This window comes from Chrysemys picta, chromosome 1 (genome assembly GCF_011386835.1).
Source record: "Chrysemys picta bellii isolate R12L10 chromosome 1, ASM1138683v2, whole genome shotgun sequence".
Lineage (NCBI taxonomy): Eukaryota > Metazoa > Chordata > Testudines > Emydidae > Chrysemys > Chrysemys picta.
In genome coordinates, this window is record NC_088791.1 from 353564470 (window position 1) to 353579648 (window position 15179).

Genomic DNA, 15179 nt, shown 5'->3' on the forward strand with positions numbered 1-15179 from the left:
CCATTACTGACCTCCCCCTCCCCACTACTAAAAAGTATATTACTATTTCAGGGATAGGAGGTGCACAACTCATGGCTTATAAAAGCTACCCTGTTCTTAAAAAATCTAATCTATTCTTCTGGACTGTCTTTTTTTTTATGTAGCTTCAAATGCAGAGGAGACTATTTGGGGCATGGACGTCCTCTGTGACCTTGTAGCAATTCTTAACCTCGCTCAGAGTACAGTTACCGATAAACTTATGTGTACTCATACCATCCCCCTCCGCAATGATACATTTCTTTCTTCTGATACAACTGCCAAATCTTTGGCTCTTACTTGGAATACATCTAACCCTTTTCAAGAATTATGTTCCACGTTCCCCTCTGTTTGGGCAGAAAATAATCTGTCTTTCAGTTCGATCCCTGCTCATCTTTGCCCACCCATCCAGGTTACCAGTCAATTTCCTCCACCTACCAAGCAATCCCCCTCAAATCTGAGGCCATAGACGCAGTAGGTAACATTATTCACTCTTTACTTCAGCAAGGCATACTGGTTCCTTGTAAAAGTGCACCCTCCTAAGCCCAGGACCCTCCAGAGACCCCCTCTTGGGCAGACGTACAGGAGGGAAATCAGGTCATGGTATTGGCCATACAAATATCTCTGTGAAAGTGCAAGGAATTCCAACATGGTTTCATAAAACCAGAATTAAAATGTATAAATAAATTCATTTTGTTTTTATTGTATCCTTTTGGGTAACAAATGTGACTCCCCACGTTAATCCTCCTGGCAAACATACGTGATGCAGCCTCCTGGGATCTGCCCTTGGTATATGTTACGCAAGATACCTGTTTCAAAGCTGGTCAGTATGCGCAACTCCCTACAGGAGGCAGCGGTGAATGGGTAAAGAAACCAGACACTTGGCTTGTCCCCAGACTGGACCACCTGGGACCTATCATGGTTACAGCTCTCCTACAAGAACATCTGGGCCTGGACATGCTATGAGTCCTAAACAAGAATCACACGGAGAAATGCACCAGCTGAATCAACCCAGCTCCCAGCCTTGTACCTTAAGAATATACCTAATATATAAGGTATATATATGAACTGGTTCACCATTTCATGAATGGAAAGTGTTTATACACCTGCCTCTGTAAACCTGAGCAGATTTACCAAACACTTCAGACAAACTCACTGACAAAGATAAACAGTAAAAGAAGTTTATTGATGACAAAAGACAGATTTTAAGTGATTATAAGTGATAGGCAAAAAGTCAGAGTGATTATCGAGAGAAAAGAAAATATAGGCAAGCAGTCTAAACAATCAACCCTTTTAGACTGGGCAACATCTAGATTAAGCAGTGTTTCTCACCCCACTGGATATACATGTTTCTCCCTTGAAACCTGGGCCAGTCTTCTCGTTGGGAGTCTTCTGTCTTCCGAGTGTCATTGTTGCTTGCAGCGTAGGTGGGAGAAGAAGAAAGGCCCAGCATGTGGCTATTGCGTTCTGTTTTATACCCTTGGTGCATGTGCTTGGAGAACACAAGTCCAGGCATGTCAGGAGGGCATTGCTGAGTCTCCAGGCAAGGCTGAGCAATTCCTTTGCTGTGGCCTCATGCAGGTGAGTCATTGAATTGTAGCTCCCTTGCTGGACAATGGCTGGTGATCATTGTTTGACACCAGCCCGGGGACTGGTTACTTTCCTTGCCGTTGCCTCTGGGGAGCCAATGTCTGGCTGATTTCCCAAATTACAGCATGTTTACTGACAACCATACATCACAATCTTATCATTTCATATGCACTAATGATATAGACATTTAGATAGAACAGTGACTTTCACCAGGTCATAAGCTCTCCCCTGATACCTTACATGGCATGCTTTATATGCAATATCACAATTACATGTAAATGAGAAATATGGGGGTTACAGGGGAATCCCCGAGGTATAGAGTGTCACATGATGCACATTCAAAGTGTCAGAGAGAAGGAGGTGTGTGTGTGTGCGGTGGTGGGGGTGAGTTACATAGGAAAGTGAGAGATGGACCAAAATGCATGGGCAGAGAGAGAATTTCCAAGGGAGAGACAAACCACCTCCCTGAACCCAAACTGTGTCTGCCTGGTTCAGGGAACATTTACTTCAGGGCAACCAGGCTGGATCAGTCCAGGAATCAGAGCACTCCAGGAAACACTGAGGGCAGAGGAAAATGGGCCACATTTGGGTGAAGAGAACATCTTGTGGACACCTCCCCTCAGGTTTGGGATCTCCCAGCCCATCTCCCCTTCCACTCATAGTGGAGGGGCATTGGGGAAGGAGGTGGGGCAGAGAGGAGGCCTTGGTGGAAGAGGCAGTTTAGGGGGCGCGGTCTCAATAGTCCACTCACCAGCACTTATAAAGTGGATACCATATGAGTTGTACAAAGACAAATTCCCCAGTTTGTCACGCTGACAGAGCACAGTAAGGTCCGGAACGGGTTTAATGTCTCTTTGGGCTGGTCTATACTGGCAGGGGAGAATAGCGTAGCTGAAGTCAACGTATCTTTTTTCGACTTACCTCCCGTCCTCACGGCGTGGGATTGACGGCTGCAGCTCCCCTGTCGACTCTGCTACCGCTGCTCGCCCTTGTGGAGTTCTGGAGTCGACGGGAGTGCGTTCAGGGATTGATATATCACGTCTAGACAAGACGCGATATTTCAATTCCCAATAGATAGATCACTACCTGCCGATCCAGTGGGTAGTCTGGACATATCCTTTGGCTGCCCAGTAAGTGATTCAGGGAAGAGGGCCTGGCAGCCAGTGGAACTCAGGGCACCATGTCACCAGCCAGTGGAGCTCAGTCTGAGAGTCAAAGCACAAGGAGAAAAAACTTTAGGTCCCTTTATGAGAAAAGAGCCGGAGCAGCCTGTTCCGGATCTGTTTGGTTCTCACCCCATAGATGATGGGGTTTAGCATGGGGGGCACAAGGAGGTACACATTGGCAATGAGAATGTGGAAATGCAGGGCCAAATTGTGCCCAAACCGGTGCATGAGGAAGGAGAAGAGAGATGGGATGTAAAAGATTAAGATGTCACAGAGGTGGGAGCTGCAGGTCCCAAAAGTCTTCAGCCGGGTGTCCTTTGTGGGGAGGCTGAAAATGGCCCTGAGGATCTGGATATAGGACACAGCGATAAAAAATACATCCAGACCGGTCACCAAAAATGCCACAAAGAGGCCATAGTAACTACTGATGCGGATGTCGGTGCAGGCCAGCTTCACCACGGCTATGTGCTCACAGTATGTGTGGGGGATAATATTGGTTCTGCAATATGGCCATTGCCTCGCCAGGAAGGGATAGGGCAGTACAAGCATGCCGCCACGCAGCATCACAGCCAGGCCAATCTTGGCCACCACAGGGTTTGTCAGGATGGTAGAATGCCTCAAGGGATCACAGATGGCCACGTAGCGATCCAAAGCCATGGCCACAAAGATCCCAGACTCCATCACTGAGAAGCAGTGAATGAAGTACAGTTGGGTGAGGCAGGCACTGAAATCGATCTCCCTTGAATTGAACCAGAAGATGCTCAGCATCTTGGGCATGGTGGATGTGGACAGGACCAGGTCAGTGACAGCCAGCATGCAGAGGAAATAGTACATGGGCCCATGGAGGCTCGGCTCCATCTTCACGATGAGCAGGATGGTGAAGTTCCCCAAGATGGCTATGGCATACATTGTGCAAAAGGGGATGGAGATCCAGATTTGGGCCATCTCCAGGCCAGGAATGCCCAGCAGGATGAAGGTGGAGGGGTTAGTGAAGTCGGTTGTGTTGGAATATGACATGGAGCAGGAGAGAAATTCCTGCATGTACCTTATGTCCCTTTGACTTTCTTTATGTGCCCAGGGTCTACGATGATGGTCGCAGGACAAATGCCTGGATGGAGACATAATGTTAATATGAGACACTACTTGCACAACATCTAAAGTAGAACTGTAGAGTTACGAACTGACCGATCATTCACAAATCTCATTTAAGCCATTGGGGGGAGGGATAGCTCAGTGGTTTGAGCATTGGCCTGCTAATCCCAGGGTTGTGAGTTTAATTTTTGAGGGGGCTGTTTAGGGAACTGGGCTAAAAATCTGTCTGGGGATTGGTCCTGCTTTGAGCAGGGGTTTGGACTAGATGACCTTCTGAGGTCTCTTCCAACCCTGACATTCTATGATTCCATGAAAGAGCAGAAGACCCAAAACAAAAAAGGCAAATACAGGACACTTCTGTATTAAACATAAACAATTAAAATATGAAAGGAACATTGTTGAAGTCAACGAATGGCTGTGCAGGTAATGTCGGAGAGAAGGCTTTGGATTCTTCGACCATGGGATGGTGTTCCAAGAAAGAGGAGTGCTAGGCAGAGACAGGCTCCACCTAACGAAGAGAGGGAAGAACATCTTCACAAGCAGACTGGCTAGCCTAGTGAGGAGGGCTTTAAACTAGGTTCATGGGGGGGAAGGAGACCAAAGCCCTGAGGTAAGTGAGGAAATGGGATACCGGGAGCAAGCATGAGCAGGAGAGTGCAAGAGGGGAGGACTCCTGTCTCAGACTGAGAAAGCAGGACAATCAGCGAGTTATCTTAAGTGCCTATACACAAATGCAAGAAGCCTGGGAAACAAGCAGGAAGAACTGGAAGTCCTGGCACAGTCAAGGAACTATGATGTCATTGGAATAACAGAGACTTGGTGGGATAACTCACATGACTGGAGTACTGTCATGGGTGGATATAAACTGTTCAGGAAGGACAAGCAGGGCAGAAAAGGTGGGGGAGTTGCATTGTATGTAAGAGAGGAGTATGACTGCTCAGAGCTCCGGTATGAAACTGCAGAAAAACCTGAGAGTCTCTGGATAAAGTTTAGAAGCGTGAGCAACAAGGGGGATGTCGTGGTGGGAGTCTGCTATAGACCACCAGACCAGGGGGATGAGGTGGACGAGGCTTTCTTCCAGCAACTAGCAGAAGTCACTAGATCGTAGGCCCTGGTTCTCATGGGAGACTTTAATCACCCTGATATCTGCTGGGAGAGCAATACAGCGGTGCACAGACAATCCAGGAAGTTTTTGGAAAGTGTAGGGGACAATTTGCTGGTGCAAGTGCTGGAGGAACCAACTAGGGGCAGAGATCTTCTAGACCTGCTGCTCACAAACTGGGAAGAATTGGTAGGGGAAGCAAAAGTGGATGGGAACCTGGGAGGCAGTGACCATGAGATGGTCAAGTTCAGGATCTTGACACAAGGAAGAAAGGAGAGCAGCAGAATACGGACCCTGGACTTCAGAAAAGCAGACTTCAACTCCCTCAGGGAACTGATGGGCAGGATCCCCTGGGAGAATAACATGAGGGGGACAGGAGTCCAGGAGAGCTGGCTGTATTTTAGAGAATCCTTATTGAGGTTGCAGGAAAAAAACATCCTGATGTGTAGAAAGAACAGTAAATATGGCAGGCGACCAGCTTGGCTAAACAGTGAAATCCTTGTTGATCTTAAATGCAAAAAAGAAGCTTACAAGAAGTAGAAGATTGGACAAATGACCAGGGAGGAGTATAAAAATATTGCTCAGGCATGCAGGAGTGAAATCAGGAAGGCCAAATCACACTTGGAGTTGAAGCTAGCAAGAGATGTTAAGAGTAACAAGAAGGGTTTCGTCAGGTATGTTAGCAACAAGAAGAAAGTCAAGGAAAGTGTGGACCCCTTACTGAATGAGGGAGGCAACCTAGTGACCGAGGATGTGGAAAAAGCTAATGTACTCAATGATTTTTTTGGATCTGTCTTCACTAACAAGGTCAGCTCCCAGACCACTGCACTGGGCAGCACAGTATGGGGAGAAGGTGACCAGCCCTCTGTGGAGAAAGAAGTGGTTTGGGACTATTTAGAAAAACTGGACAAGCACAAATCCATGGGGCCGGATTTACTGCATCCGAGGGTGCTAATAGTTGGCGGATGTGATTGCAGAGCCATTAACCATTATCTTTGAAAACTCATGGTGATCGGGGGGAGGTCTCAGATGACTTGAAAAAGGCTAATGTAGTTCCCATCTTTAAAAAAGGGAAGAAGGAGGATCCAGGGAACTACAGGCCAGTCAGCCTCACCTCAGTCCCTGGAAAAATCATGGAGCAGGTCCTCAAGGAATCAATTATGAAGCACTTAGAGGAGAGGATAGTGATCAGGAACAGTCAGCATGGATTCACCAAGAGCAAGTCATGCCTGACTAACCTAATTGCCTTCTATGAGGAGATAACTGGGTCTGTGGATGAGGGGAAAGCAGTGGATGTGTTATTCCTTGACTTTAGCAAAGCTTTTGATACGGTCTCCCACAGTATTCTTGCCAGCAAGTTAAAGAAGTATGGGATGGATGAATGGACTATAAGGTGGATAGAAAGCTGGCTAGATTGTCGGGCTCAACAGGTAATGATCAATGGCTCCATGTCTAGTTGGCAGCCGGTTTCAAGCGGAGTGCCCCAATGGTCAGTCCTGGGGCCGGTTTTGTTCAATATCTTCATTAATGATCTGGAGGATGGTGTGGACTGCACTCTCAGTAAGTTTGCAGATGACACTAAACTGGGAGGAGTGGTAGATACACTGGAGGGTAGGGATAGGATAGAGAGGGACCTAGACAAATTAGAGGATTGGGCCAAAATAAACCTGATGAGGTTCAACAAGGAGAAGTGCAGAGTCCTGCACTTAGGATGGAAGAATCTCATTCCCTGTTACAGACTAGAGACCGAGTGGCTAGGCAGCAGTTCTTCAGAAAAGGACCTAGCGGTTATGGTGGATGAGAAGCTGGATATGAGTCAACAGTGTGCCCTTGTTGCCAAGAAGGCTAATGGCATTTTGGGCTGTATAAGTAGGGGCATTGCCAGCAGATCAAGGGACGTGATCATTCCCCTCTATTCAACATTGGTGAGGCCTCACCTGGAGTACTGTGTCCAGTTTTGGGCCCCACACTACAAGAAGGATGTGGAAAAATTGGAAAGAGTCCAGCGGAGGGCAACAAAAATGATTAGGGGGCTGGAGAACATGACTTATGAGGAGAGGCTGAGGGAACTGGGATGATTTAGTCTGCAGAAGAGAAGAATGGCGGGGGGGATTTGATAGCTGCTTTCAACTACCTGAAAGGGGGTTCCATAGAGGATGGATCTAGACTGTTCTCAGTGGTACCTGATGACAGAACAAGGAGTAATGGTCTCAAGTTGCAGTGGGGGAGGTTTAGATTGGATATTAGGAGGTGGTGAAGCACTGGAATGGGTTACCTAGGGAGATGGTGGAATCTCCTTCCTTAGAGGTTTTTAAAGTCAGGATTGACAAAGTCCTGGCTGGGATGATTTAGTTGGGAATTGATCCTGCTTTGAGCAGGGGGTTGGACTAGATGACCTCCTGAGGTCTCTTCCAACCCTAATAGTCTATGATTCTATGATTTAAAATAAAAGATTTGAGAAGGTTAGGAAACAATGGAAAAGCTGGTATTGGAGTAGTTAAAAAATAGTCTAGGAATATAATTAATGCAAGTCAGCAACATGGTTTATGGAAAACAGGTCTTGTCAACTACAGCGGATTTCATCCTTTTATGAGAGTTCGTGGTTGGCTGATCAAGGGAACTGCACAGATGCAATAACCTTTGATTTCTCTGAGACATTTGATTTAGTAGGGGAAACTATGAACACTAGTCAGTATCAGTAGTGCACACGTAAAAGGCACTAAAAGCTGGATGATTGAGAGATCTCAGAAAGCAGTTGTCAATGGGGTCTTGTTAGTGAATAGGGTTGTTTTTATTGGGGTTCTGGAGAGATAATTTCTAGGCCTGATGCTAGTCAAAGTTTTCATCCATGATGTGGAAGGAAATGGAAAATCACAGCAGATGATCCAAAGACTGACAGAGTGTTTACAATGAGGAACCCAGGGCAGGCACACCAATTGATCTCGAGCGTTTCTGGGCCCATGGGAAAAAAATATTTGAATACAGTGAAATGCAAAGTGATCCTCTCGGAACAGAGAATGCAGGCTGCACCCACAGACTAGGGCACTGTGTTATGGAGTGCAGGATTCAGGAATCATTGTGGACACCCAACTCATCATGAGTTCCCAGTGCGATGCTGTGGCCAAAAGGGCTGATGTGATCCTTGGATGCATACAGAGGGTGGGGTGAGTTGGAGCAGGGGAAGGACTTTCCCTCTGCATGTGGCATTGGTTAAAATGACTGCATCCAATTCTGGGGTCCGCATTTCAAAAAGGATGTTGAAAACTTGGAGAGGGTCGCGAAAAGAGCCACACAAATGATTGGAGACTGGAGAAAATGCCTCACAGAGCAGAGAGATTTCAAGAGCTTCATCCACTTATCTAATGAAAAATACGATCAAACGGAGACTTTCCTGGGGAGAAAGCCCTGTGTACTAATGGGCTCCGTAATCTAGCGGAGAAAGGCAGAGCAAGGCCCAATGGCTGGAAACTGAAGCCAGACAAATTCCCGCTGAAAATAAGGGCAACATTTTTAGCACTGAGGGTGATTAACCACTGGAACAAACTGCGAAGGGAAGTGGTGGATTTCCAGCTCCCCATGTCTGCAGATGAAGACTGGAGGCTTTTCTGTAAGATCTGCTTGAGGGCTCGTCTACACTTAAAACACTACAGTGGCACTGCCGTAGCACGTCTGTGTAAACAGTACTCATAGTGATGTCAGGGGTTCTCCCATCAGCTTAGTTCATCCATCTCCCCGAGGGGCGGTAGCTGGGTCGATGGAAGTATTCTTCCATTGACCTCATGCTGTCTGACAGGTGTGGATTTTTTTCTGTTGCACAAAAAGTTAATGCAATTTTCTTTTGCACTAGCAGAGGCAGAGCATGCAGGACACAAGAGGTAATAGTACTGCTCTCCTCGGTGCTGGTTAGGCCTCAGCTGGAGTACCGTGACCATTTCTGGTCACCAATGTATAGGAAGCTGTCAAGGTTCCTTCCCCACTCTGAACTTTAGGGTATAGATGTGGGGACCTGCATGAGATGCTCTAAGCTCAATTACCAGCTTAGATATGGTTTTGCTGCCACCACTCCCGAGTGCTAATTCCCTTCCCTGGGTAGCCTTGAGAGACTCTTCACCAATTTCCTGGTGAATACAGATCCAACCCCTTGGATCTTAAAACAAGGAGAAATTAACCATCCCCCCTCCTTTCTCCCACTGACTCCTGGTGGATCAAGATCCAACCCCCTTGGATCTTAAAACAAGGAAAAATCAATCAGGTTCTAAAAAAAAGGCTTTTAATTAAAGAAAAGGAAAGTAAAAGAAGGCCCTCTGGGAGAGATTAGCATACCAGCTACTCTCACAGACAACAGATTCCAAACACAGAGGATTTTCCCCTGGGCAAAAACTTAGTTACACAAAGAATACCCAAATACCCAATTTGTTGATTCCTCTAATTGCACAAGACAGGTTATAAAGAAATAAACATAAACCTATTTATTTCCTTCACTAATACTCACTACTTGATAAGAGGCTAAATTCTGGAGCTTTGCCACACCAGTCCACAGTGAAACTCACACTTAGACAAAGGGAACTTCTCTCTTTCCCTTTGAACCATCTTGTCCTCCCATTGGTTCCTCTGGTCAGGTGTCAGCTAGGCTAGGTGAACTTCTTAACCCTTTACAGGTAAAGAGGCATTAACCCTTAACTATCTGTTTATGACAGAAGCTTGTAGAGAAACTGGAAAGGATCCAGAGGTGAGTGACAAGGATGATCAAAGGGATGGAATGCAAGCCATAAGAGCAAACACTGAAGGAACTGAATATGTTTAGTATGGAAAAGAGGAGACTGATGGGGGACATGACAGTGGTCTTCAGATACTTGAAAGGCTGCCATAAAAGAGATGGAGAAAAAATGTTCTCTTTGGCAATAGGTTCAAAGTACAGAAGAGCAGATCAGGCTACATCTACACTACAGGGGGGAGTCAATTTAAGATACGCAAATTCAGCTACGTGAATAGCGTAGCTGAATTCGACGTATTGCAGCCGACTTACCCCGCTGTGAGGACGGCGGCAAAATCGACCTCTGCGGCTTCCTGTAGACGGCGCTTACTCCCACCTCCGCTGGTGGAGTAAGAGCGTCGATTCGGGGATTGATTGTCGCGTCCCAACAGGATGCGATAAATCGATCCCCAAGAGGTCAATTTCTACCCGCCGATTCAGGCGGGTAGTGTAGACCTAGCCTCAGGAAAAACTCCCTAACTGTAAGAACAGGAGGAATATGGAACACATGCCTAGGGAGGTTGTGGAAGCGCCTTCACTGCAAGGTGTTAAAAGGAGGCTGGTTAGCCAGCTGTGTTGGATGGCTTACAAACAACAAATCCTGCATCTCAGCAGGGGACTAGGTTAGATTACCCTGTGGTTTTATGGTTCTATGATGTAACATCCTAATGTAGACCAGTTCTTAGTCAAACACAAGTCTTTGGGCTCATACAGGGGTAACAGGGTGAAATGCAATGGCCTGTGTTATACAGGAGGTCGGACTGGATGATCTAATTGTCCCTTCTGGCCTTAAACTCTATGACTCTATCAATAAAAAAGTAGATCAAACAGTTATATTTACTCTGTCTCATAACACATGAACAAGGGAACATTCAGTTACATTGAAAGTCTGAAGATATAACATTGACAAAAGAGTTTTTCCCCATAATATATATTTGGCCTGTGGAACTCCTTGCCAAGGCATTAGTGGAGCAACGAGCTTAGCTGAATGGGATTTACAAATGGATTGGCCACTGTAAATTGTGCTGGTGGCACCAATCTTAGTTAAGGCTGTCTGACACCTTCAGTTAGAAGACCTCATTTTCAGTTTGCCACACTTTAACCATTTGGACTGAAATTTCCCATACTGGGTGTTTGCTTCTGGCAGAATTGTTCTTGAAAGTTTCAGGCATGACAGTTAAGCTAACGTCTCTAATGAAGCTAGGAAAGAAGAGGTCTTGGCAGTGAGGAATAGTACATCCATGCCTTACAGCAGATAACAGTCAGGGAACAGCCTCCCCCCCCTCCCCCAATTAACAGTAAGAGCCCTATGATGCAAGAGGATGAGGTGAGAGTCTCTGTGCATTAACTCACAGCTGACTCCAAGGGGAGTTTCACCTAATGGGGTCTGAGCAACGTACGAGCCAGGGCCTCAGAATTTGATCTTGTATTGTCCATCTACTAACACCTTTCATCATGAAGGATCCCCTGTGCCACTGAAATGCAGCACTTTGGGGCTGGAGGTCATCATCCAGGGGAACCCAGACAAGAGGGACATTTTGGCCAATGATTCTGGAGCCAACTCATCACCTGTGGCAAGAGCCCTGGGATATTTAATAGCTGTGGAGAGTGGAAAGTTCTGCAGACTTACTCTCTATCAGATCAGTCCCACGTTGCACTGAGTTTGTTGACCAGGTGAGCTCCTCAGCAAGAGACGAGTATCTGTGAATTGTGAGATGGAAGTGTCTTCCCTGGGAATCCACTTTAGGCAGCTGTGTCCCACACCTCTCTCACCCCAGCATCTGCATCAATATCTGATGCCGAGAGCCAACACAGGTGTGTGCACCATTTATATTACAGCTCTGTGCAATCCCAGTGGAGTTCGCTCAGCCTCTAACAGAGATGCAGAATCTGGATGCAAACAGGCTGGAGACAAACCTGCCTGCAGTTCTGTGTTCTTTATTAACCTTCAGGAGTAAACAGTAATTAAGGGGCCTTCCCAAAGGGAGATGAGAATTATGGGGCTCTGTGCTGAGTCAGAGAGGAATTGGCTGCTCTGTGCATTTGTCTATATTTAAAAATCATAGTTGATTACTAAGAAAACAAGGGATAATGCCTATGTCTCCATAGGGTCTGATACCCTGTATATGTCCAGGATGGCTGGGTAGATAATAGATAGACAGCTTTGGAGACAGATGTCTGAAGGGAGACATGAACACTTTCTGCAAACAGACAGAGTTGTTGCTAAGGGATTCTCATCAGTAACAATCATCATACTGTGCAGCACCTTTCATTGAAGGATCTTGAAAAAACCTAGCAAAGGAAAGTCACTATGAACATATCCTCATTATACAGATAACACTGGTCTACAATTTTTGAGAGATTTTTCTCTGCTTCAGAGATAAAATGTGCTATTTATTATGTATTTTGATGTGCTGAATTCAAATATGACAATTAAAACAACTGATTTGCAACTGTTTCTAAGATATTTAAGTTTTTACATTTTATGTCTATGTATATTGTGTAGATAGTAGAGTTTTAATCATAAATTGTAAACCTAGGTCTTTTCATGTGTTTATGGTTGCTTTACATGATAAGATTTCACCTGTCCTGTTTATGTAACACTTTAAAAATCAGCAAAAGGGTTATATACATACAATTTATTATGAAACAAAAGGCAAAAAACTATTCTGTATATAGTTTAGTCCTATTCAGTTTCTACTCAGTGCTTCTTGGCTTGTCTTTTGTATTCATTAAATGGAGCATCTCTTGTCACTGTCCAGCAATAGTCTGCAAGCATTGATGGGCTCCATTTGCCCTGATAGCGTTTCTCCATTGTTGCAATGTCCTGGTGAAATCACTCGCCGTGCTCATCGCTCACTGCTCCGGAGTTGGGTGGAAAAAAATCTAGATGAGAGTGCAAAAAATGTATCTTTAGTGACATGTTGCAACCAAGGCTTTTGTATGCCTTGAGGAGGTTTTCCACCAACAACCTGTAGTTGTCTGCCTTGTTGTTTCCGAGAAAATTTATTGCCACTAACTGGAAGGCTTTCCAGGCCGTCTTTTCCTTGCCACGCAGTGCATGGTCAAATGCATCATCTCGAAGAAGTTCACGAATCTGAGGACCAACAAAGACACCTTCCTTTATCTTAGCTTCACTTAACCTTGGACATTTTCCACGGAGGTACTTGAAAGCTGCTTGTGTTTTGTCAATGGCCTTGACAAAGTTCTTCATTAGACCCAGCTTGATGTGTAAGGGTGGTAACAAAATCTTCCTTGATTCAACACTTTTCCTCCCAGGCTCCAATGACTGTCAGAGTGGCCAATCTTTCTTGATGTAGTGGGAATCTCTTGCATGACTATCCCATTTGCAGAGAAAACAGCAGCACTTTGTGTATCCAGTCTGCAGACCAAGCAAGAGAGCAACAACCTTCAAATCGCTACAAAGCTGCCACTGATGTTGGTCATAGTTCATGCACCTCAAAAGTTGTTTCATGTTGTCATAGGTTTCCTTCATATGAACTGCATGACCAACTGGAATTGATGGCAAAACATTGCCGTTATGCAGTAAAACAGCTTTAAGACTCATTTTCGATGAATCAATGAACAGTCTCCACTCATCTGGATCATGAACGATGTTGAGGGCTGCCATCACACCATCGATGTTGTTGCAGGCTACAAGATCACCTTCCATGAAGAAAAATGGGACAAGATCCTTTTGACGGTCACGGAACATGGAAACCCTAACATCACCTGCCAGGAGATTCCGCTGCTGTAGTCTGGCGCCAACAGCTCTGCCTTACTCTTGGGTAGTTCCAAATCCCTGACAAGGTCATTCAGTTCACCTTGTGTTATGCGGTGTGGTTGAGAGGAAGAGGATGGGAGAAAATGTGGGTCCTGTGACATTGATGGTTCAGGACCAGAAGTTTCATCCTCTTCCTCGTCTGACTCAAGTGAGAATGATTCTGGTGCATCAGGAACCGGCAGTCCTTCTCCGTGGGTTACTGGGCGTATAGCTGATGGAATGTTTGGATAATGCACAGTCCACTTTTTCTTCTTTGACACACCTTTCCCAACTGGAGGCACCATGCAGAAGTAACAATTGCTGGTATGATCTGTTGGCTCTCTCCAAATCATTGGCACTGCAAAAGGCATAGATTTCCTTTTCCTGTTCAACCACTGGGGAAGATTTGTTGCACAAGTGTTGCAGCATATGTGTGGGGCCCACCTCTTGTCCTGATCTCCAATTTTGCAGCCAAAATAAAGGCGATAGGTTTTCTTAACCATAGTGGTTATACTGTGCTTTTGTGATGCAAAAGTTGCTTCACCACAAACATAGCAGAAGTTATCTGCACTGTTCACACAAGTACGAGGCATCTCTGCTCACTTTGGCTAAACAGAAATGTGTCCCTTTGCAAAATCAAACCCTGACAAATAAGAGAGCACGACACTGTCTGATTTCTAGAGCTGATATAGGGCAATTTGTTCAGCAGAGTGATATAAGCTTGCCCCCAACTTGTCTCTCTCTCTGTGTATATGTAAGACAGTAGGTGGTAGAGAGAGGGGGAATCAGGAGCTGCTCTTCCTCTCACTACACTAAAACAAGGGACATGCAAGGAAGTGAAAGGTGGCAAATAAAAACAAGGAAATACTTTCCCACAAAACAAGTAATTAAACTGTGGAACTCACCGCGGCAGGATTTTGTTGAGGCCAAAACCTTAGCAAGATTCAAAAAGGGTTTGGACATTTTTCTTGGTATCAAAAGCACCCAGAGTTACCAGAGTTAATGACCACACACGTTTTTGGAAGGGAGAGTGACCCCCATGGCTCAGGGTTTAAGCCAATCTCTGTTAGAGATAAGGATGGGATGCAGGGTGTGAGGGGAAGATTACCCCATATCCCTCTCATGAGAGATTCTCACAGCTTCTTCTGAAGCATTTGGTGCTGGCAACTGCTCGAGATAGGTTACTGGGCTAGATGGACCTGGCTCTGATCCAGTCTGGTGGTTCCCATGTTCCTCTACCAAGGAGCAGAGTTGACCTGCTGCACAGCCCCTATGTACTGTGAGAATTGTTGTTTAACCACAGATGAAGCTGGCACTTTCCAAAAGTTAGCTGCTGATTTGGGAGGCCTCTTTTCTCTAGCCCCCAACCTGGGACTCACCTCAGCCAAGTTTTCAAGAGGCGCTGAGCACTCGCAGGTACCACTGGAGTGGCAGGTGATCAGCAGCTGTGAAAATCCAGACCCTGGATGGCTCAAGCTCAGCATCCAAACAGGAGCGGCGGATAGGGATGCCAACTTTCCGATTGCAGAGAACTGAACACCCTTGCCCTGCCCCTCCGCTTCTCTGAGGCCCAGCCTCCCGCTCCCTCCATCCCTGCTCCCTCCCTCGCTCGCTCTCCCCCGCCCTTGCTCACTCGCTCATTTTCACTGGTCATGGCAGGGGGGTGGAGGTGCAGAAGGAGGTGAGGGCTCTGGCTGG

At 46.0% G+C, this 15179-nt stretch overlaps 1 protein-coding gene across 1 annotated transcript; it reads right to left on the reverse strand.

Moving 5' to 3' along the window:
• Window positions 1-2840: 2840 nt before the first annotated feature.
• LOC101946190 (olfactory receptor 52R1-like) lies at window positions 2841-3812 on the reverse strand. The gene has a single exon (XM_005290059.2). The coding sequence runs from the start codon at window positions 3810-3812 to the stop codon at window positions 2841-2843; it is 972 nt and encodes a 323-aa protein (XP_005290116.2).
• Between the last annotated feature and the right edge of the window lie 11367 nt (window positions 3813-15179).